Raw genomic sequence first — 22,341 nt, 5'->3', positions numbered from 1 at the left:
TAGTTTTTGATGGTGGATCCCTGGATGACTGCATCAAGGGTACCACTGGGAAGAATTTTGAATGTTACACTCTTTTAGGTTACCAGATGGTAATGTGGAAATGGAATGTGTTAACTCCTTGAAATGTTGTTGCACTCAAAATAAAAGCAGTCCATACTTTTACTATAAAAAGTAGCATCAGTAAAAGGATTTAATTTTGAAAGTTGACTCTCTTGGGGCTTTCTCATTTTGTCCTAATGAAGTAAGTGGTTAGTAGAAAAGCTTACTACTTTTAGTACCAAAAAACTTGATGTATTTAACTAGTTAGGACATACCCATGGAGCGATTTCCATGAGCTTCCCTACAGTGGGGATTGTCAACTTTCTCCCTGGTCTCTCCTCACTCCATCTTCTGGTTAGGGGCTCTGGTCTACACTGAGTAGGCAGAGTGCAGATGTGGCATGTGAGGATCTGGTATGTCCTCACATGGCAGCTAATAACGCTTTCAGGAATTGAACTCAAGATCTTTTCTTTTGTTTTTTACCTCTTCTTTGGGTGATTGAGACATGGAAATAATATCAAGTAGAGATAAGACGGGCTCTGCCAGACCCAGGCCTGCTGCGTGTTCCTCCTTCCATGCCAGTGTGGGCTTTAGCGGTCTTCCACCTGCTCTGGCTCACTGCCTCTACTCTTGCTCTTTCATCATGCTGATAGTGCTCTGCCCCAGAGGATGGCTTATTTTTCACTTAGAGTGTGAAGTAAGAATTTAAATTTAGTTGGGCATACAGAATAGAAGTTGCTGAAAATATTTCGAGTTGTTAATTCACCTACATGGAGTCCAGTTTTTTAGACTTAAACTATAAATATTTTGGTAACAATTTTCCTCTGATTTAGTTGTTGCACAAACATTGACAGTATGGCAGTAAGTACAACACCACTGTGTTCTTTCTAAGTATTGCCTTCTCTTTCTAGTGTGGAGATAAGTGTCTTGAAGGAAATGTTTTTAAAGAGATCTGAAATGCCTGTGTGACTGTATGCAGCTTTTAGAACAAAATTCCTTTGAAGCAAAAGTGTGGCCTTTATTTTCCATGTGACAAAAATATCTTTCCTTAGTAAGTGATATGGCATAATAATTGGATAAAGAAACAGTCAAGCTTATTAGAGGAATCAGCAAAAGATTGTTACTATGGTAATTTATGAGATTTTACATTTTATAGCAATTGTGTATGAACATGCTCAGGTAAAGTCAATGCTGGTCAGATTCTTAATCGTATATATGAACCATTTGGTGCTTTAGCACCAAAAACTGGAATGTAGAATTTGCTGAGGATCCAGAGAAGAGCTATAAAAATACCTTGAAAGTATATCTATAATAAAGATATTAGCACTTAGAACTATTAATGTGTTAAAGAGAATTTGAGGAAAGAGTAACAGTTTAGTAGGCCTTGAGAAGATTGGCCCTGCCCCCAAATAACGAGAATGGTATTAACTATATTCTGAGATAAAACCACAGTTCTGAATCTCTAAAATTTAAATGTTGCTGATTGTTGAAGAACACAGGGAACCGTGGCCTCTGCCTCTCCAAAGGTCTCGTGTGTTGAATTCTTATCTCACTAGAGGGTTTGGGTTGGCTTATGCTGGGATTGGAAAGGATTCTTAGGTTTTATAAATAGTTTAAACAAAAAGTTTTCCTACGTTTATCCCTGACTGATACACTACTGAAGGAACAGTAACTTAAAATTTTATAAAATTTGTTTCCAAGTTTTAAGAAATGAGAAAAACTCTCAATAGATTAGATTTTGAGTATTTCATCAATGGCAGTTGTAAAGTTGGTAAATTATTTTTCTCTCTTACTTCATTGCACTCTTAAAATAAAGAGGCTGCCGTCAAGCAAACTCAGGACTTCAAGCAACTGAAGAATGAAAAGAAAATACTTGAAAAGGAATTTAAGAAGACACAGGTAATAAACAACAACAGTGCACACACGTGTTAAATTCCTAGCTTCAGGGCTCCTTAGCATCCTCCGTCCATGTAGTGTGTCCTAATCACACGGAGTCAGGATGAGGCCACCCAATGACAGCAGTCAGGGGTGCCTGTCAGGTCGCCCTCTTGTGTGAGGTCTAGAGTGGCTGCACTCCGTATCCATTACAGACACTCTTAGTGTTTTGTTTTCACAGGAAAGGCTTGATGAATTTTCTAAACAGAAAAATGAAAAGGGTGAGTATTCAGTTAATGTTTACTTAAAAATTCTGTTTTGACATGCAATATTCCTTTTTAACTGTTTTTTCCCCACGTTTTTAGAGTTGAGACACATTGGAACACAAATTTCAAGTGATTCTTATGGAAGCATAGATAAAAGTGAGTACATTAGAAGTTTTGTTTTAATTTTTATCCATTACTGTTAGTGGTTTGGGAGGTTGCTTGTCGCTCTTACCTATAATTGTGGAAATTCCAGGGCTTGGTAGATGTTTCATCTTAGAAGCAGCCATCTCCTATATCATGTCTTCATTAGATCTGTGTGTTAGATCAGCTTGCTGTCTGCTAAGACAATACAGTGAATGAGAGTCAAAAAGCAATGTTATTTTGATAAAGGAAAAACTGGTTAGAGATATAATTTCTATACTTTTCAATAAATAAGTATAGTTGTCTCATGAGGTTACAACTCATCAAGTTAATTTATTAAATTTCTTAGATGCCAAATATATAAGCATTGTTAAAGTCAGGCAGGGACACTGTGGAGTCAAAGCCCTATGGTGTATTTTTGGAAGACAGAGGAGTTTAGGGAAGGTCAAAAGTTAGAGGGAGAAGTCAAGCAGTAGTCATGGAATGCGGGGAGCACACATGTCTAAGTGCACGTTGTATCACTGAGTGTGTCATTGTAGATGACTCCCTTCTCTGTTTACTTTCCCTTGTGTTTTCCTTCTCCATTTTTGAAAAGGAGATTATGAATTTCTGTTCTGCCTATCTCACATTTTTTGGTAGTGATAAATTTAAAATGGTAAATAAGTAAATAATGGTATTTTTATGTCACTAATGTGTTATTTTTCCTCCAAATGGAAATTATGAAAACCACTCACATTGTTTTGTGCAAGTATACAGTGTTTCTTCAGAAGTCTCCTTTACCTTTTTTTTTTCCTTTAAATTTTTTTTTTTTTAATTCAGAGCGAAAGGTCATCTTTTTCTTGGCTTAAGGCTTTAATAGTTCATACCTTTCAGTTGCCTGGGCACTCATTTTCTTGTTTATAACTATTACTAATATGTAATTCTCTGTGCTTTTGACTCTTCTTCCTACTCTTAGGTGTGGACAGTGAGACTTTGAGAATAGATATTGCTAAAAGGAACAGAGGACTTGGCCACACTTGCTTGCCCAGCTCATAGGCAACTGTTGAATTTAAACATCTTCCCTTTTGGACTGACAGATTTGTTTTAGGATTTGGCTAGTCTCAGGCCTTACCATTTAAAACAGACCCTTCCGAAACCCTCCCCTTAGTTGCTCTCTAGTCTGACATTCTGTTTTATTTTCTTCAAAGAACTTGTTACAATCTCAAGTAAGATTATTATTTTTTTTTAATCTACCCTCACTGTGAGGGCAGGGATATTGTCTGTACATTTTACTTTTTCCAAATAAATGAAGTCTTCAGGAATCTGCTGATTATTTAGCTGTGGACCTTGGTGGGTTTAATTCCTAATTCTTAAGTATATCTTTAACACTTTTTTCTGTTAATATTTGACTTCTGAAAGAGATTTACAAGTTAGAAAGAGTATTAAGTTCACTTCACTTTATAAAAGATTGCCTGAGTGCCACATTTGCCTTTCACGGTCACATTGCAATAAAAATGGTAGAAAGTGAAAAATAGTTAAAAAGTTTACCGCCAGTGGAGGAAATGAATGAAGATGTAAGGCAGATGGTATCAATTGGTGATGAAACCCAAAATTACAGAGAAAATAGCAGCTGTCAAAAAACAAGTTTTTATTGCAGAAGCCCTGTGTTTCCCCAGATCACAGTTGACAGGGAGAGGGAGGAGGAGCAGGACAGTAGCATTCTACCAGGTAATTGATTAAGGGGTGAAAAGTGTGCATCCTTCTGGTTTCAGAAACAGTTTCTGGCATTTGTCCACGGGCTGTGGCTCAAAGTATAGTTCTCCGAAGTGTTATTTATGACACGAGAGGAACCCAGAGTAGATGTGGATATCAGAAAATTGGGTAATTTTGGCTGCTTTGAAGGATAACCCCTCCTGTTCCCAGAAAATGAGATATTTATGTACTCCCTGTAAATCCTCATGACTGTATCCACTCTGCCTCCCCTCCTCCTAAAGGCAGGGTCCTGCAGGTTCATAAAAGGAGAACTTATGTTTATTGCTAGAGGAACAGGACTAACAATGTAGGCTGAAGAAGTATACTCTGGCTATCAAAGATGTCCTGCCTAAACTTTCATCTAAAACTGAGAGAAAACAGTGACAGGAAAGAAGAGCACGAAACTCAAGGAGAACAGGTAGTGCCTGAGGAAACAGTATTAAATCATGAACAAGAAGAAAATGTTAGAAGTTGAATTAGTATCCTTAGAGAAAGTCTAAGAACATATCCATAGGCTGTTGCTATGAAGTCAGAGTTGAGGTTCTTGAATATCAATTCAAGATTGTAGAAATAAACCCACTAAAAAGGCTAAAGTGTTGAATGGACAAATAGAAGGTTGATCTAATTAACTAAGAGATTTAATTGTGGACATCTCTGAGACTGTGGTGCAGAAGGACAAGGAAGTTAAAAGTTTTAGGGAAAATGAAAGAATCTGGAGGATAGAGCCAGACGTCATAATAGTCATCTGTTAGGACTTCTTAGAGAGGAGAACAGAGGCGTAAGGAGAGAAGGTGATCAAGAAATAATAGATGGAAACTTCCCGGAGCAGAATACAAATGTCATATTTATATTAGAAAGGCCTCCCAAGTGTTGAGCGTGATTTTTGTGTATGATCTCCACTTCTTGACATGTTCATAGGAAATGCATTTAAAATCAAATGAAGCAAAAGATTGAATTTTCTATGGATAGAGAAATTCCAAGCAAATGCTAACTTGAAAGCAGTAATATAAGGCAAAAAATAATTCAAGCCTAGAAATGAATTTACATGGATTAAAAGGGCGTATCTAGATTGATTAAAGGTACAGTTCACCAAGAAGATGTTACTATCATGGACCTAAGAGCATGAAACTGTGTCAGATAAAACACATGGAAATTCTAGGGGGGAGCAGCCAAATCTGTTCAGCATGGAAAACTTTAATACGTTTCTCTGAAATAAAAGAGAATAAAAGCAGACAAAATAGGAGATAGAATTAGAATCATGATCAAAACCTATCTGGTAACTGAACACAAATAAACCTATCTGGTAACTGAACACAAATAAACACAGGCAAATCCCTCTGGGTTATGGAGAAAATAAAAACTGAAATACTAAACTGTTTTGGAAATGAACAACAATAGAGCAGTATTTATTAAAATCTTTGAGATATTGCCAATATGGTATTCAAAGGACTGATTTGTGGTCTTAAGTGATTATTTTAGAAAGTAAGAATTACAGAAAATGAAGCAAGAATTACAGAAGAATGAATGACTAAGGAGGTAAGAAAATACAACGGAAACCTAAGAAAAATAAAAGGAAGGAATTGATGAAGATGAAAACATAAGTTGATGAACTAGAAAACAAAGCAATTGATTTGGGACCATTAAAGCTACTAGCTGGATCTTTGCAATGCTGGTGAAACTGACAGCTCTTTGGGAAGTGTGATCAAGAAAGGAAGGAACAAAAACTCAATAGCACCAAGACTGAGAAAGCTATAAAACTGCAGTTGGAGAATTTGTTAATTCACAAATTTATATTCAAATTTGATCATGTTCATGAAATGGACCATTTTCTAGGAAAACATAGTCAGACTGATTCAAATTAGTTGTTGCAAACCTGAACAGAAAAATAACCAGAAGAAATTTTTAAAAATAGTTAAAAGATCTAACACCATAAAAGATCCAGAGGGCTTACAGGTGAGCTCTATAAGTCCTTCAATGAAAAACTGACATCTTTATTATTATTTTGTTTTATTTATTTATTTATTTATTTTTTTGTGAGGAAGATTAGCCCCGAGCGTCGCCAATCCTCCCCTTATTTTTGTTGAGGAAGACTGGCCCTGGGCTAACATCTGTGCCCATCTTACTCCACTTTATATGGGATGCCGCCACAGCATGGCTTGACAAGCGGTATGTCGGTGCACGCCTGGGATCTGAACCTCGGGCCGCCGCGGCGGAGCACGCGCACTTAACCGCTACGCCACTGGGCCGGCTCCATGTTTGTTTTAGAACTTAGAAAAATATGATGCTTTCTGTCTCATTCTCTTAGACTAGCGTAACCCTGTACCAATTAATGATAACGTGCACGCACATCCTCAAGACTCAGAACTCTGTCATTTAGGAATATAGCTGCAAAAATACTGAATAAAATTTTAAGAACTCAAATCGAGTCATTTAGAATACAGACTAATTGTGACTTAAGGATTTATCTCAGGAGTGCTACAACAGCTAGTTAAGAGAAAAATGATATGATCGTCTCAGTTCAGCACCCGTTCCTCATAAAGAATATTTCATGAGGTAATAATAGAAAAAGAATCTTGAACTTGAGAATAATGAATCATTAAGAGCATAGTTATTACTGTCAGAAAGAAGGCAATCATGCTTTTTTGTTACCTTCATTCTGTTTATACTGGAGGCCCTAAGCAGTGCAGCAGAGCAGACACAAAAGAATAGGAACTATAAATACTATTAAAGAAGAGTCAAAATTGTCATAATTTTCAAATGATATGACTATCTATGTAGAACATTGGAAAGACTCAGCTGGAGAACAGAAGTATGGGAGCTTGGGAAAATGGTGATATATACAGTGAACACACACAAGGTACCATTATTAGCCTATTGGAACAACGGTGGAGTAAGAACAACCCATTCATTCTCAAATGGCAGCAGAACCGTCAGATATCAGGAAAAGACCTAAAAGCAGTGTGTCATGCCTCTGTGAGGAAAATACAAAACACTCTTGAGAGCATTAAAGAAGACCTGAACACGTAAGTGAACATTATGTTCCTGGATTGAAAGACTCAAATACAAGGATGTAAATTTTCCCCAAATGTATTTATAACTATACAGTCTCACTCAGAATCCCATTGAGATTTTATATGGGAAAGGAGAAGCAGATGGTGAAGGCTTATCAGGAAGAATAGATGTTCAGAATAGTAAAATTTTTGAAAAGGAAAAACCTGAGCAAGACTCAGGGCCTGCACAGATATTAAAACAAAATTCTAGAGCTGTCGTGATTAAAGGAGCATAAGCATGGTATTCATGTGGACACTGACAAATCAGTGGAGTAGAAAAGTCTGGAAATACTCATAGATGCCTTAGATTTTGATAAAGGAAGCGTTTTAAATGATTGGAGAAGGTGTGCAGTTCACCTTAACTAAGGTTTCTCTTCACGACTAAGTGATGAAGCCACACTGAAGACTTTTTTCTGCTTTGCTGGAAATGTATTTTTTTTTTTTTTTTGGCACGTTAGAAGTAATGAATGAGTGCTCAATTAGAATAGACATAGCTCTGGTTAATCTTCATAAGAATAGAAAAGTAACTTTTTTTCTTTTTTTTTAAGGTTCCTTGTTTGCTGCTTGAGGTATTCGTAATAAGCAGGGATCCTGGTCAGGTCATTAAGCAAAGGGGATTACAGTATTTGGAAGCAGGCTTTTGGGTAGGTTAAATCACGATGTAGACAAGCCGCTTGGTCACAGAAGTTTGAAACCAAAAGTGGATGTGCTCTCACACGGTGAGAGGTGGATTTGGCTCAGGAAAGGTTGGAAATGTCCTGCTTTTCAAACTTATCTGTTACTCTGCCCCCATTTGTCCTGGTCCCTTCTGTGGACTTCATCTTTTGGGGTGATGCAGTTTACTAGCTGAAATAGGGCTGACCTGTTTCAAAATTTGTGATTCCTTGGGAATATTTTGGTTTAAAAGGTTGATCTTTTTAGTCTCTCTAGAACTAAAGATTTCAGTATTTTCAATAAATACTTCATGTTAATTTAGGAACTTTGAGGTGGCCTGAAATTGCCTAATACTTAATGCTTATTTTAGATGAATTTTAATTAGTGTGGGTTGTCTTTTTATGCATATTTGACCGCAAGCTATTCATGCTTATATTTTTCGCTTTGGAGGGTTTTTGAGAATTTGTATACTTATTAATGTTAAACTCACTTTAAAACCATGGTATAATATTCTTAATGTTATGTGAATTTCATTAGGCCTGTCTTATTGACAACTAACTACCCTTGGCCTTTCAACTTGGACCGGTGGTTCTTAACCATTTTAGGAATCCAGACCCGTTTGAAAATTTATAAAAATTCCAAAGCTTTCACTTTCTTTATAAAAGCATTTGCTTCTCTCTGTGTGTCTGCTCATGTGTGTGATTCTCTCTCCCTATCCATATGTTTATATACACATTTTTGTCTCCCACCCCATTTCCCCTTAAGACTGTTCATGGATTTTCTACCATCCCTGAAGCCCCAGGTTAATTACAGCAAGGTCAACTGATGGCTTTTCAGATTACCTCATGTAACTGAGGGGGTACCTCTCTACTGTTCTTCATAGAATACAGAGAGCCAACATCTCTTGTATAGGTCATTATATTTGTGCTTCCTTCCCCCATCTCACATCTCTCTCTGTAGAAAATGTATAGACCAAAGATTTATTTGTTTCATGCATACATACAGGTGATTAAGGCCTTTTAACAAGTAGATGTAGTCCTTTGAGTCCCCTCCTCAAGCCCCCCCCCCCAAAAAAAACACCCCAAGCCTGTATTTAGCCTTCTGTGGTGTTAGCTAAAGCATTGCAGACCTTCCCTTCAGTAGCTAACTGAATCATGCGCAATGGTTGAATTTGGGGAAGATGTTTAAATTACCTAGTTTTCCAAATCCCTAATAAATCCTAATTTCACAGGGGTATGTTTTCTCCTTGTATACATTGAGTCAATGACATGACTTTAATACTTTACTCTTTTTCACAGGAAAAGTAAAACTACTTCTGAAGGAACTTTGGCTCTGTATAAACACAACACACAGACTACCTGGTGAAGGCAGCAGGTGTGTCCCAGGTGAGAGAGAAGCTTGCAGAATTACATTTCATATGTGAAAGTAGAAATGTTTACCATGGGCATTGTATGCCTTGAGTTTTTAATATCTCCTGAATCTAACATTAAAAGAATGAAATAAACTATAATGGGTACTTTTAATTACACAAAGCTTGTTTTCCTTCAGTGTGACTTATAATCTCAGTAAATGCATTTGGCATTTAATTTTTTAATAGCAGCTTTCATCAGGGAATATTCGTGGAAGGAAACTTAGTGGAGGCATATACGGCAGATGTTTGTGGAAGACTGAGGAGGCACAGTTTTTTCTAAATCATTTCATGAGTTTTGTCGATCTACCAGCAGTTTAGCTTAATCTGTTTTTCATGTACCAGTTTCTTTGGTTGAACTTGTAGTATATAATTAAGTGTATATCCGTAGTCTCCTTTAGGATACTGATAACTGTCAGATAAAAACTGTCTCCTTTCATGCCAACTATCATGTCAGATTACTGTTGCACAGCACAATTAGCTAATGCATTTTCAGAGATTTGACTTCCTCTGTGGTCTGTCTTGATTTGCAGTGAAAAGTCCTAGAGACATTTTACCATGTACTCAGTTATACTCCATTCAGTATTTAAGAATTGGAAATAGATACTGGTCATCCTGGAGTGAATGGGGAGAAAATAGCCATCTTACATAAGATTAAAGTGCTTCTTACTTAACATATTTTTAAGTTTAAAATTCTAATTTAATTCTAATTCTATAGAATTAGAATTCTATATAATATATAGATATAGTTATTAATATGTAATTAATAATTAGTATATAATTCTAATTCTATATATTCTAATTCTATAATTCTAATTCTAATTTAATTATAAATTAAATTTATAATTTAATTTCTTATGATTAGCTGCTATGAATTCACAGATCACTGAGTATATAACACTATAGAAACGTGCACCTAGTTTTTCCTCTCAGGCTTCTGAAGACAAAGTTCTCTCAGGAAAATGTTAATAGACAAGTTACTGGTTCTTATTTATGCTATATTCAGAACTTGTGGAGTATGTTTGATGGGGTTTTTTCAAATAGATTTTCTCTTTTAGATAGACTTCTAATGGATTTTCTGTCCACTTCACCTACTGTATAGTAGCACTGATAATATAACCAGGTGGTGCCTGCACCTCCCACATTAGTCTTCAGTTTAGAATTTGTCTGTCCATGCATTCAGGCAGAAGCAGCCTGGATTCTTTTCAGGCCTCTGTATCAGTCAATAGTCTTATTTTATTATAGGCACTTAATTTCATGTTGTTCAAGATGTTATTAAAAGGGCTGTCCTTCATTTACTAATGTGATGTGCTTACTTAAAAACAAACTGTTTTGAAGGATAAGCCTATTACTGTTAACTTTTTTAAGTATAACGGAAAACACGGCATCTTTGGAATCTTGTACCATAAAACACTTATTTTTTAACCTTTTGTTTTCATTTGAGCAAGTTACAAAAATAGTGCAGAGAACTCCCTTAGACCCCTCCTCTAGATTCCCCTACAGTTAACATTTTCTGTCACCAATAATCAAAACCTGAACACTTGGTACAATACTATTAACTAAACTAAACCTTGTGTGCATTTCACCAGTTTTCCCACTAATGTCATTTTTCCATTCCAGGCTCCCATATTGCCTTTAGCAGTCATTCTTTCTTTAATCTCTCCCAGTCTGTCAGTTATCTGTCTTTCCTTGTCTCGTGTCTCTGACACTTTTGGAGAGTACGAATCATTTTGTAGAAAGCCCATTGTCTGATGGGCTTGTCTGATGTTTTCTCGTTAGAGTGAGGCTGTGTATTTTTGACAAGAATTCCACAGCAGTGATGTTGTGCTCTGCTCAGGGCGTTGTACCAGGGGAGAGGGGATGTGGATATGCATTAGCACGGGGATGTTAACCTTGATTGCTTGTTTAAGATGGTGTTTACCAGGGTTCTCCATTGTAAAGTTACTGTTTTTTCCTTATTAATTATCTTGAGGGAGATACTTGGACGCTATGCAAATATTCTGTTTCTCTCCATCTGTAGCCCACTAGTTTTAGCATCCATCAATGAATCTTGTCTGCTACAATTACTACTTTGTCTAATAGTGATTTTTGTATTTCCCTCATTCCTTCTACATTTATCAATTGGAATTCTTCTGTAAGGAAGAGCTATCCCTTCTCCACCATCTGTTTATTCATTCACTTATTTATTTCTGTCAGCATAGTCTCGTAGATATTTATTTTATTCTATGCTTTATAATTCAGTACTATCATTATTTATTTTATTGTTCAAATTGCTCCAGATTTGGTTATTGGCACCATCTTCAGGTTGGCTTCTGGGCCCTTTAGGTGGATCCCATCCTGTTTTGAGTACTTCTTTGCTGTTTGGCACTGCAAGATGTTTCAGGCTCAACTTGTATTTTCCCCTGTCCAGCCCTGTAATCAACCACTTCTCCAAGGAGCCCTGAGTCCTCTGTGACGCATTTTTACAGCTTTCAAATAATACAAATGGTTATTTCTAGTTATTTCCCAGGAGGCACATGGCTTTACTAATAGCACCACTGTAGTTCACCAAAATCGGAATCAAGACTCAAAAAGCACTAGCTTTTTATAGTAACTTTTCTGTTGCATTATAATATATTTGTATGATCTAGTCAAGTCTGTTAATTAGAGCATTGTACAAATATGGTCATGGGAGAGGCTTGATATTGGTTGAGTTTAGATAACTTTTCAGACAGAGAAAATGATGTTCCCTGTCTTGCTATATGTACAAAGCTATTTCTTCCAAATACTGCTGGTTGTATGGAAAGATTCACCGAGAGAATGAGTGAATCCTCAAGGCCCATTACTGCTGCTGTGAATGCCTTCCACCTGTGCATCCTGCTGTTGATGGTCGCAGGGGCATCTCACCCATCCATCTCCCTGTCTTCTCGTCTTGCTTGTTGTGAGGAAAGCATACTTACGAGAAATATGTTCAGGTCTTTCAGGATAATCTTTTTGAAGGGATTGGTTGCCTTTTGAAAAATGTTTCTACTTGGACTTAACAGTGCAAGCATTTTGGACTGTTAGAAGATTTTTATTTTTTACTTTTTCAGTATGGTATTGTAAATATTTGATATTTACTTTTTGTTTCCCACAGAAAAACTTGCCAAAGAAAACCCCACCTCCAGAGAGTCTAGGGAAGATGACGTTTCCCCTCCAGTAGGAGGCAGTCCTCTCAGAGCCTCAGCGGTGCAGACCTGCCTGGCAGAACTGTCCATGGAGATAGAGGGCAACTTCTCAGCGTGTAAAAATGTGGGAAAAGAGGGGCCTGGTGGGGCAGTTTACCGTAATGACCGTGTTTTGAATGAGGACCAGAATCCTGAGGTTTTAATGCAGAGGAATGATGACGACAGTACTGACTTTTCTGATCCTGATCATTTTTTTGATGAAGATCTTCAAGCCGCAGTTGATTTCTTCAAACTACCGCCTCCTCTTCTGTCTCCAGTGCCATCACCCCCTCTGGTGTCCTTACCACACCTGGGCGCATTACCTTCTTCGCTAGCACCTGTGAGTTTGCACTTTGGATTTGAATTACCAAGTGGTCACATTTTCCATCCTAATATATTAGCCAGACTCAAAGAACGTTTGTGGTCCTCAGACCAGATTTTATTAGGAAGTAACGTGAGAATTTAACAAGGCATGCTAGTGCCCTTTGGATCAACATATATAGTAAACTTTTTTCAGTTTATATTGTGGTTGCATTTTTATTTTATCCACAGCCAAATCATCAGTCTCCTGTGGGAGGACTGTGTCTTAATTGTTTGTTCTTATCTCTGGTGCCTGGCCCATAACAGATATGAAATGAACGAATTGAAAACATATTTGTAGGAATGGAGTTTTCTAGAGATGGGGAAATCCATGTGGATAGCATGCATGTCCATTAACCTATGTTGTTGAATTCCCCACTTTCAGTTGAGGAATTCATCTTTTTATGTGTTTGCAGAATGGTTTATTGTAATTTTAATTTCTTAGGAAGTTAGTTTCGATGAAGCAAATTTTGGCTTCAGGAGCAGATAACTGACTCCTTTAAGTCACTTCCTTCATTCAGGAAACATCTTGCATGTCTGTTATGTTCCAGACATGGTGCTGGGCACCGGGAACTCAGGTAGCATAGGCTGTGGTTGCTGCTTGGTTGTATCTTCTTGTGTGTTGGTGGGACCGTAAGGGGGCAGGTGATGACACAGCTGTGGTAGAGCACCACAGTGCTGGGAAACACATCCTGTGGAGAGGATCTAGAGGGGAGCTGGTCCTGAGTGGAGGCCAGGCGGAGAGGGAGGGTAGGAAATGCTGCAGAAAGATAGGATCCCAGCCGAGTGTTAAAGAGGAGGGGGGTGTTGGAGGTGGAGAAGCTGTTTATACAGAGGTACAGAGCTGAGGGTGAACTTGATGCTTGGGAACATTCACACAGAACAGGTCCACAAGGACCCTGTGTGTCTTAAGGACTTTCCATTTTATCCTGAATGCAGTGGGCAATCCTTGATGGATCCAAAAATGTGGACCCAAGGATAGATTTTCTTTTGAAAGTTTTAGTTTAGTCACAGTATGAATAGATAGGGCCTGAGGATAGTCAGGAAAGAGGCAAAACCATAGACAGGGAACTTATTTATCAGCAGTTTCCTTAATTCGTGACAGCGGAACCCAGCAGTAGCGTTGGGGTTAAAGAGGTGGGGAGGTTTGAAAGGCATTATGAGGTCGAGTAAGCAGCGTTTGGTGAGGTGTTCAGTGTGGTTGTTAGGGGACGTAGAGGAGGCAAGGGTGGTGGAAAATAACAAATGTAAGAAGAAACCTTAGTGGGTGGGAAGATAATGTGTAAAATGTCAGATATGAGGTGTGCATGAGGTTTCTAAGGGGATATATGCAGTATGCATTTTAGATCCACGGGCATGTTCTTGGAGGGAGGCTGTGGTGGGACACACGTGTTTAGGACGCATCAGAATTGGGGTGCAGCAGAAACCCTGGGACTGTGTCATGTAATTCAGTAAGAGTGTGCGGAAGAGGATGGGGTCCCAGACAGGATCCTGGGGAACTATCAAATCCATACATGATGAGGTAGAAGAGGAGGAAGAGGAAAGGAAGTTGAAAACAAGTGTTAGGGCGGTGGAGACAACCAGGAGATGATGGTACTCTAGAGTTCAAGGGAGGAAAGAATTTTTATAGTAGGAGTAAGTTTATGTCAGCAGTTGTTGCTCTTTACCAGTCCACCATTTCCCTTACACAACGGGGAGGTAAGGCAGTTGATGAGTTAGCCTGCCTGGTGGGCCACATGATAGGGGCAGTTAACACAGACAGGTGGGGGCTGGTTGGGGGTCACACAGGGTATCTGGAGCAGATATGGAGAACAGGACTGTGCAGGAGGGAGAGTCGTCGGTGCATAAGCTGTTGAAGGGGGGAAACAGGTCTGGTTGATAACATCCAAGATGCGGCATGAGGCGTGAGGAAATGTGTGGCAAAATCTGTCTACAAGATGTCAGCTGGAGGGATGGCCAGGCTTGGTGTGGAGCAGGCGCCTCCCGTGCTGGAGTCAGACACACGTGGAGGAGTGACTTGGAGGTAGAGGGAAAGAGAGGGTTGTGCATCTCGAGTCGGAACCCTTTACCAGAAAATGGGGAAGTAAGAGTTGAGAAGTAGGAATGTTTAGAAGTTAGGAGACCAAACCTTACCCCAAAATGTGTGTGGAGGAGAACTTGGAAGGATCTCTGTTATGGGAGAAGCAGCCTAGTGAGGGAACTCTGGGGAGAGATGGGCGTCTTTAAGGAAAGGGCGACAAAATGTTGTACCCCTAACATTGTAGTTGAGACTCACCCATTAATAGAAATTACAAAGAAACTACCCTTTTCTCAGATGTGTTTTAAAGGATTCTTCAGAAAGCAAGTTTTTTTTTTTTTCCCAATGCATTTAATTGATAGTTATGTTTAGTTGGTTGAATTAGTGTTTAATTAACTAACTAGTATAACTCATTTATTTTTAAGGAAACCTACTTTGGAGAGTATACAGATTCCAGTGATAATGACTCGGCCCAGCATAGAAATTCTGCCAAGTCTGTGTCAGAAGATGAAACACCTGAATCACAGGGTTGTTTTGGCTCACCTAGGAAAACTGAAGAAAGTGGTACCCGGGAGGAGACGCTCAAGTCACATGAAGCCACCCAAACTCTAAGCACATTTGAAGTGAATGAAGTGACGGCTGTTGGGTTCGGGACAGTTAGAGCAACACTGAGAGAACCTTCAGCCACATACTCCTTCGCTCATGAGAAACACTGGGCGGTGGCATCTGAATTCATGAATGATAGAAAAAGAGGCATTTTAGATGAGGCAAAAAGCCAGAGAGAGGTTAGGGAGGTGGGTAAGCCAGTGCAGACTGAGAGCACACTTGGCAAGCCCAGCAGGAGTGTGAGTGTTGGGAAGTTGTCTGGCAGCCTGGCGCAGGAGAGGGGGGCGGCCCCCACGACGCCAGCCGCGTGCCGCTCTCCCCTCGTCAAGATGCCCTTAAATGAGCTCATGGAACACGAAGGAAGACCCCCGTCATCCACAGTGGTAGGATCACCCACATCAGACTTTACTAGGTGCACACTAGCTAATGAAGCCACTTCTGAGTTAGGTCACGTATCAGTTTCTGACCATTTTCAGGGACTGTCTGGAGGATCGGAAAAGGAAAGAGACAATATGCAAGGGTTCATTTCAGGAGAATCACCTGAATCAGAAGATGATGCAGGTCACGCAATGGAGGGACCAGGGCTTGATGTTGAAGCCCAGCTTTCTTCCTCGTCTACCTCAGAAGCCTTGTCTGTCTGCAGTAATCCCCAGTCTTCCTCTGGGTTTGAGTATGGTAATCATACACGTGTTCCTACTAAAGTCATCCCAGCTGAACTGCATTCAGAACAAAAGTTGCAAGCTAAAACTTTACACAGGTTATATCTGCAGTCTGAGCCACCGGAGTGTTCTACAGGAGAAAAAGATCTGGAGAGTAGCTTCCGTGCTTTGAGCCCTATATCGGGAGCATCTAATTTTAACAGTCAGAGTGGCAGTGAGGTAGAATGTACAAAAATTGTAAAAGGCATCACCAAAGTCTGTTCACTTCCTCAGTCAATATTTATGAAAGCTACAAAAGATGGACAATGTGCAAGTCAAGATCCAAGAATTGAGCTCACCCTAAGTCAGTCAGATTTCACATCATTAGTGGAGTCTCGGTCTGGCTTGATCAAGAGTGGTTTTGGTTTTGTTAAAAGCACGTCATGGCACCATAGTGATCTGTTAAGGAGAGGTGGCGAAGAAAGGCTGAGAGCTAAATCAGAACATGAACAAAAGGCCAACTATCAGTTACAACAGGCAACGCTGTCCTTAGAAAACAGAGGATCCACATCCACGCCTGAACTTGCTGGAGGAAGTAATAACGCTGTGGAACTCAAGGCTGCTGCGTCATTGTTACCTAACCAAGTGTCAGTTATCACCAAGCAGGCCAGACCTGAAACGGTGACAAGTGCTAGATCGGGACACTTGAGACCACATAGGAATGAGCCTGCCTTAGCTACAGAAAATATGGATAATGGGACAGGTCACGAGTCATCTATAGGAAGATGTGGTGGGGAAAGAGAGGACACAACATGGAAAACCAAAGAGGTGGCTGCTGCAAAAAGGGCTTCACCAGAGGTTCCCACCTCTTGGAGAAAATTGGATTTTGATTCTCCAAGTGGTTCTTTACCAGTAGAAGATTCTTGTTCCACAAACGGTAAATTATCTTTCTCTTCTGACAACGTCCCGATCCAAAACCGAGAAGTTGTGACAGAAGCTGCAGTGCACGATGAGGTCCAGAAGGGTCCCTGTCTTCATGCCACAAATCCGGCCTTGACTGGGGTCAATGCGGATAAACTTCTTCCAGGCACAGAAGTGCCAGTGTCAGGAGGTTTTCCTGTTGAGGAAATGTCCTGTGGCGACACAGTCGGATCTGGTGGTGAGGCCCTGGCCATTTCAGAGGACTCTCCTAGTGCACAGCAAAGCCCAAAGGAGCCTCTGGAGCTGCCATCTCAAACTCCTGGCAGTGCTTCTGAAGTTTCGGGCACCACGGGGCCTGCTTTTTCATCAGTGACTGGCAGAAAAGATGAAGAGACACGTGCTGTCCCCCAGAGTAGCCTTCCTGGTAATCTGTATTGTTACACGGGCATTCGGGAGGCAGCGGGTGGCGACACTGAGGTAGAGGAGAGTGAGGCACCTAGCTGCAGTGAGGGCGAAAATGAGCCTGAAGCTGTGATGGGGAATGGACAGCAAGGCGCTGCGGATGCCTCTGGAAAAGATGCAGGAGCTGTGGATGCTGGTGCGGCTGAGACCAGACCTTCCATAGAGGTGGGGTATCTGACCTCGGCTCTGCAGGATTTTAACATTAGTACTTTTTCTGAGATAGACACACTTTCCACATCAGAGGTCGTTATGTTTCTTGAAAGTTGTCAGTTAAGAGATTATAGTTCAGGGGACTCTGTTTCAGAATGTTCTAGCAAAGGAACCCTAAATAAAGACAAGAACAAAGACTTAAGGCAAAGTGAAATATTAGGAGAAAAGTACAGAAAGCTACTCTGTGAAGAAGAAACACTGGAAACCTCCGAAGAGTGGATGGAATCAGAGGAAGATGATTGTCCTTTAAGGGACACGAGTCAGCTCACGCAGTGTTCTTTGGAAACCCTGTCTGAGGTGCTCACCAAGATTGGACAGGAACTTCAGACCAACCATGATGACTCCAATGGAGAAGATGCTGGTAATTTACTGCTCTTAGATGTCCATGACAGCATGACAAGGGAAGATGTAAAAGAACAAGTCCCACCTCAGGAAACAGCTGGCTCCTCATCGGCTGCTTCAGATGCACCCCCACCAGCAGCCTGCTTGGACGCCCAGGGCAGTTCCCCCTCTAGTGGTAGATCCAATAATGAAAACACTGAAGGCAGACCTGAGGGTAACTTGGATGCGAGCAAGCCGATGGACAGTGGGGAAGAGGGCATGTCGGAACCAGCAGAGCCCTCGCCCTGCTGCTCCGACTCAGGGGCAGGACAGACAGCCACACACAGTGCTGATTGTGAGGCGGAAGCGACGTTTCAGTGTCAGATAGCTACAGTGACCTCCGAAGTTATAAATGTGCTGATAAATAAGGATCAAAAGCTAGTCATTGAGAATGGAGACAACTGGACCATCATAAATGGGGTAGCTCTCATGCCAAACGTGGACCAGGTTATACTGTGTGGTGCTCCAGGAGACGTGCCTGTTTCCCCGGGTGGAGGAGGGCAGGGAGCTGGTTGCATTTCAGTTACTTCTTTGGAGAAGTCCCCAGAGACCAGTCACCCTGGCCCTCCATTTGAGGAGCCCCAGTGTGGCAGTAACCTTGCGTGTACCCAAGAGGACATTTCAAGCAGTGGTCAGAGTACCAACTTTGATAAAAGTCGTTTACGAAATAGACCTGTTAAACCTAGCGTGAGGATTAGTTCTCAAATATATGATCAAAACTTTGAGTCTCCGATTGTTGCATCTGATCACACTTACTATAACTCGAAGCTAGAGCCATTTGGCAAATATAAGAATCGATCAAAGGTTTCAAACAAGGATCAATCAAACAAACTGGTAAAGACTTTAGCATCTAGCCGAGTTGAAACAAATCAGAGTGAAGTTTCTCAGTCATTTTCAGGGGAAAGAGGTAACGCAAAAACGCAGAGAAATCAAACTCAGACCATTCTAGCCAACGCTGACACATCTACTCCTACAGATTGTTCTGCTGACACGCTGAGTAAGATACGGCAGGAGGTGGGGCCTCCTCTGCCCCCCTTGCTTGCTCCTTTGATAGCTACGCCTCCAAGGACTTCACAACCAGTTTCTCCTCTGATATCAAGTTCCAGTCCCTCCTCACCCACCTCTCCTGTTGGCCAGATCTCTCCGTTGTGTGAAATCCCAGTGCCTCCTATGATGTCGCCTTTACCAGAAGATCCGGGGCGCTCCTCTCTTCCGTGCACATCTCCGTCCCCGTCCGCTGCACCAGCAGGTGAGAGGATATTGTCATCTCCTTTGCAGTTTTGTGCTGCAACCCCAAAGCATGCGCTTCCCGTGCCTGGCCGCCTCCCCCCCTTTGCATCAACCCATACTGCTGTGGCAGGGCCCCAGGAGAATTCCGTTAAAATCCTTGACACCATGTACCCAGAGTTATCTGCCAGGGCCCGCACCCTCAACATCCTCAAAGGGAATATTCAGCTTACTCGAAGTCGGCCTGCTGACTGTAAGCATTTACCAGGGCCTGTCAGCGCTATAACAGGATTCAAAACAATCACGTCAACATCAACCGCCTTTGTTAAAACAGGTAGCAACTCTGGTGGTGACTGTAACCAAGAGAAGTCAAGAGATTCAGGGGCTCAACAGGATTCAAGTGGGAAAAGGACGTTGTCAGTGTCTACGTTGAGGAGTGCTAAAAGATTGCGCCTGGACAGCGGGTCCCCAAAACCAGAAACCGGGAGCACCCCCACAAAAGGAGTCAACAGGACCCTCCACAGGAATCTCCCTCCAGCTGAAGTTGTAACGACACAGCAGGAAAGAAGTTCTGTTCCGACTGTAAACACAGTTTCACAGTTGCCTGTAAACGCCAAAGACACTGTGGAGTCCCACGATAAAGCCATAGCTGTTGCACTGAAGAAGATCTCAGAGTCATCTTTTGATCTTTTACCCGTCATTCGTAGTCACGTATATGTGGGAAATATCTCCAAAAAGCCTGTAATGAGAGATCAAGAGAAAGAAGTTGTTTATGAATTTAGCACAACAAAGAAGGTATGTGGCTACTTTTCTCTAAGTGCACTAAGAATTGCATGTCCTTCAGGACAGGCTGTCTGTCAGCAGAAAGGTGGATGACCCTAAATGGAAGTTTTGTTTCAGAGATTGACAGTTATCCATATAAACATTATAACCTACACTTTATTTCTAGCCAGCATCTTATGCATTTGAGATGTGGTAAGACACTGGCAATTTGATAATTTGTATTCATCAAGTAACTTAAAATTTTAAGGAAAGAAAAGTATCTCTCAGGACTAAAATTGCACATTTCCCATTGATTCTGGCATGTTAAAAGCTCAAAATGATTTGCTTCAAAGCATCAAATTATTATCACGTAATAGAGCCTTTTCTGTGAATGGTATTATATACACATTTAAGTGTTTTGAGAGTTTGAGAGTCTTTCATGTGGGTTTCGCCTCTCCCTTGTCAATGTATGTCACAAATCAAAGGAGAACAGATACTTAGTTTCAAGATGGGGGAAAGGAGGCGGCGGGTTGTGCAGGTTTACATACATGGTTTATTAGGGCTTTTATAGGTTTATGTTTTCTCAATGTCCATGTTGATACTTTGTGTAGATGATTTCCAGTGCTCGATGGATCATACTTTATTGGTTATCTGCACATCCTTGGAGCCATAATGGTATAAATATTTACTTTTCTTAGATCGCTTACCTTCAGAAAGCATAAAGAGCAGTACATGGAACTTTGAAAAGATGTTTATTTTCAAATGAATGAATGTATCAAATTATTTAATGCTCCTCTTGTAGAGTAAGAAAAACATTACCCAGTATTTTAAGACCTAACCAGTATAAATGTGTGGAGAGTACATTGGAGTTTAGAAAAGGAGAATGGGAGTAGAATTAGAATGGGTTTCATATACACACTCTCACACCCACCGATTATCATAGCAAAACCAAGAAATTATCATTTATTGGCATGGTGGTAGTGACAATAGGCGACCAGGCATGTTCAGACTTGCCATCTGGTACCTGCAGCACCGCTGACCACAGATAGCTGACAGGTGTGGGATTTCTCATCTCCCAGAGCCTCATGGTTCCCTGCTGAGCTCATCACCATGGTTACAGTGGTCCTCTGCCTTCTGATGGGATGGAGCACTCGTTTTATTTTTCCAATTGATACTTAATTTTGTAGCTTTTAGCTATTTTTTAGTAGGCTAAAGATAAATATTGTTGTACATTGCCTTTTCATTTTTTTCCAATCCAGCATTTAGCAGAGTGCTTGCTTCACTCGGTTCTCTCAGAACTGAAAGTTCAGAAGACATCTCTGGAGCACAGTTACATTCATGCCCTCTGCAGAGTGTATGTGGGTGTCTGTCGGCAGCTCGGAGACTTGGAAAGAGCTCGCTTGTTTTGCTACAGCCTGCTTAAGGAAGGTATGCTTAGATGGTGGCATTTTTGTGTTGAAAATATGTTATTGCTTTTTTACCTCCTTATACTTAGATCTGTATTTTTCAGCTAAGCAATTGCTGTGTATCTTTTAAAATAGTGTTATGTTTGTGCATTTACGGGAGGGCGTGAATAGCCTTAGCTGTACCTAGGTGTGCCTGGTTTTCAGTAGGAGAGTCTGACTTAAAACTCACTTAGGCTGGCACGTGCATTTGCACTTGGATATGCTAGGGTCTTGCTCACCCACGTATGTGTTTATTCCCTGTGCAGCTACTTTAGAATCAGGTATAGTTGGCACCAGAGAAGGGAATGATTTTAAAGGCAGCGACAAACCACACTGCTGTGGCACTAGCTGGAAAGGGCAGAAGCTGTAAGATGGGTTCATAAGCTCATGCAAAGAGGAGTATCAGAGAGAACTGGGGGAGGTGGGACCGTGCCTTCCTTGGATTCTCTTCCCTTTACTGCCACTTCGTCAGGCTCTTCCAAGGGATCAGATTAGGAGTCGTTCTTCATCATATCAGATCATCAGTGGAAACATTTTAAAATGGTAAAATGGAGGGGCCGGCCCCGTGGCATAGTGGTTAAGTGCACGCGCTCTGCTGCTGGCAGCCCGGGTTCAGATCCCAGGTGCGCACCAACGCACCGCTTGTCAGGCCATGCTGTGACGGCGTCCCATATAAAGTAGAGGAAGATGGGCACGGGTGTTAGCCCAGGGCCAGTCTTCCTCAGCAAAAAGAGGAGAATTGACATGGATGTTAGCTCAGGGCTGAACTTCCTCACAAAAAAAAAGAATAAAATAAAAAAGGTAAAATGGTATACAAATGCAATTTAATATTATATCAGAAAGTTATCTGGATTGCAAATATTTATAATCTTTTATCATCATAATGTTTATGGGGCTTATAAATCAGGATAATTGAATATATTCATCACTTTTAGAGTTGTGAATGACGCTTCTCTGTTTCAG

The 22,341-nt window shown here is 40.8% G+C and overlaps 1 protein-coding gene across 1 annotated transcript in view; it reads left to right on the top strand.

Moving 5' to 3' along the window:
* Positions 1–22,341, top strand: part of ICE1 (interactor of little elongation complex ELL subunit 1) — a 61,308-nt gene that overhangs the window by 21,061 nt on the left and 17,906 nt on the right. The window contains exons 8-14 of the mRNA XM_058564378.1: positions 1,856–1,938; positions 2,156–2,195; positions 2,280–2,336; positions 9,055–9,141; positions 12,280–12,689; positions 15,152–19,966; positions 21,193–21,361. Coding sequence (XP_058420361.1) covers positions 1,856–1,938; positions 2,156–2,195; positions 2,280–2,336; positions 9,055–9,141; positions 12,280–12,689; positions 15,152–19,966; positions 21,193–21,361 — 5,661 coding nt within the window. The remainder of the gene's footprint in view (positions 1–1,855; positions 1,939–2,155; positions 2,196–2,279; positions 2,337–9,054; positions 9,142–12,279; positions 12,690–15,151; positions 19,967–21,192; positions 21,362–22,341) is intronic.

This window comes from Diceros bicornis, chromosome 20, assembly GCF_020826845.1.
Source record: "Diceros bicornis minor isolate mBicDic1 chromosome 20, mDicBic1.mat.cur, whole genome shotgun sequence".
NCBI classification, from domain to species: domain Eukaryota; kingdom Metazoa; phylum Chordata; class Mammalia; order Perissodactyla; family Rhinocerotidae; genus Diceros; species Diceros bicornis.
The sequence above is the reverse complement of the archived record's forward strand: the minus strand, read 5'-3'. Positions and strand labels throughout refer to the sequence as shown.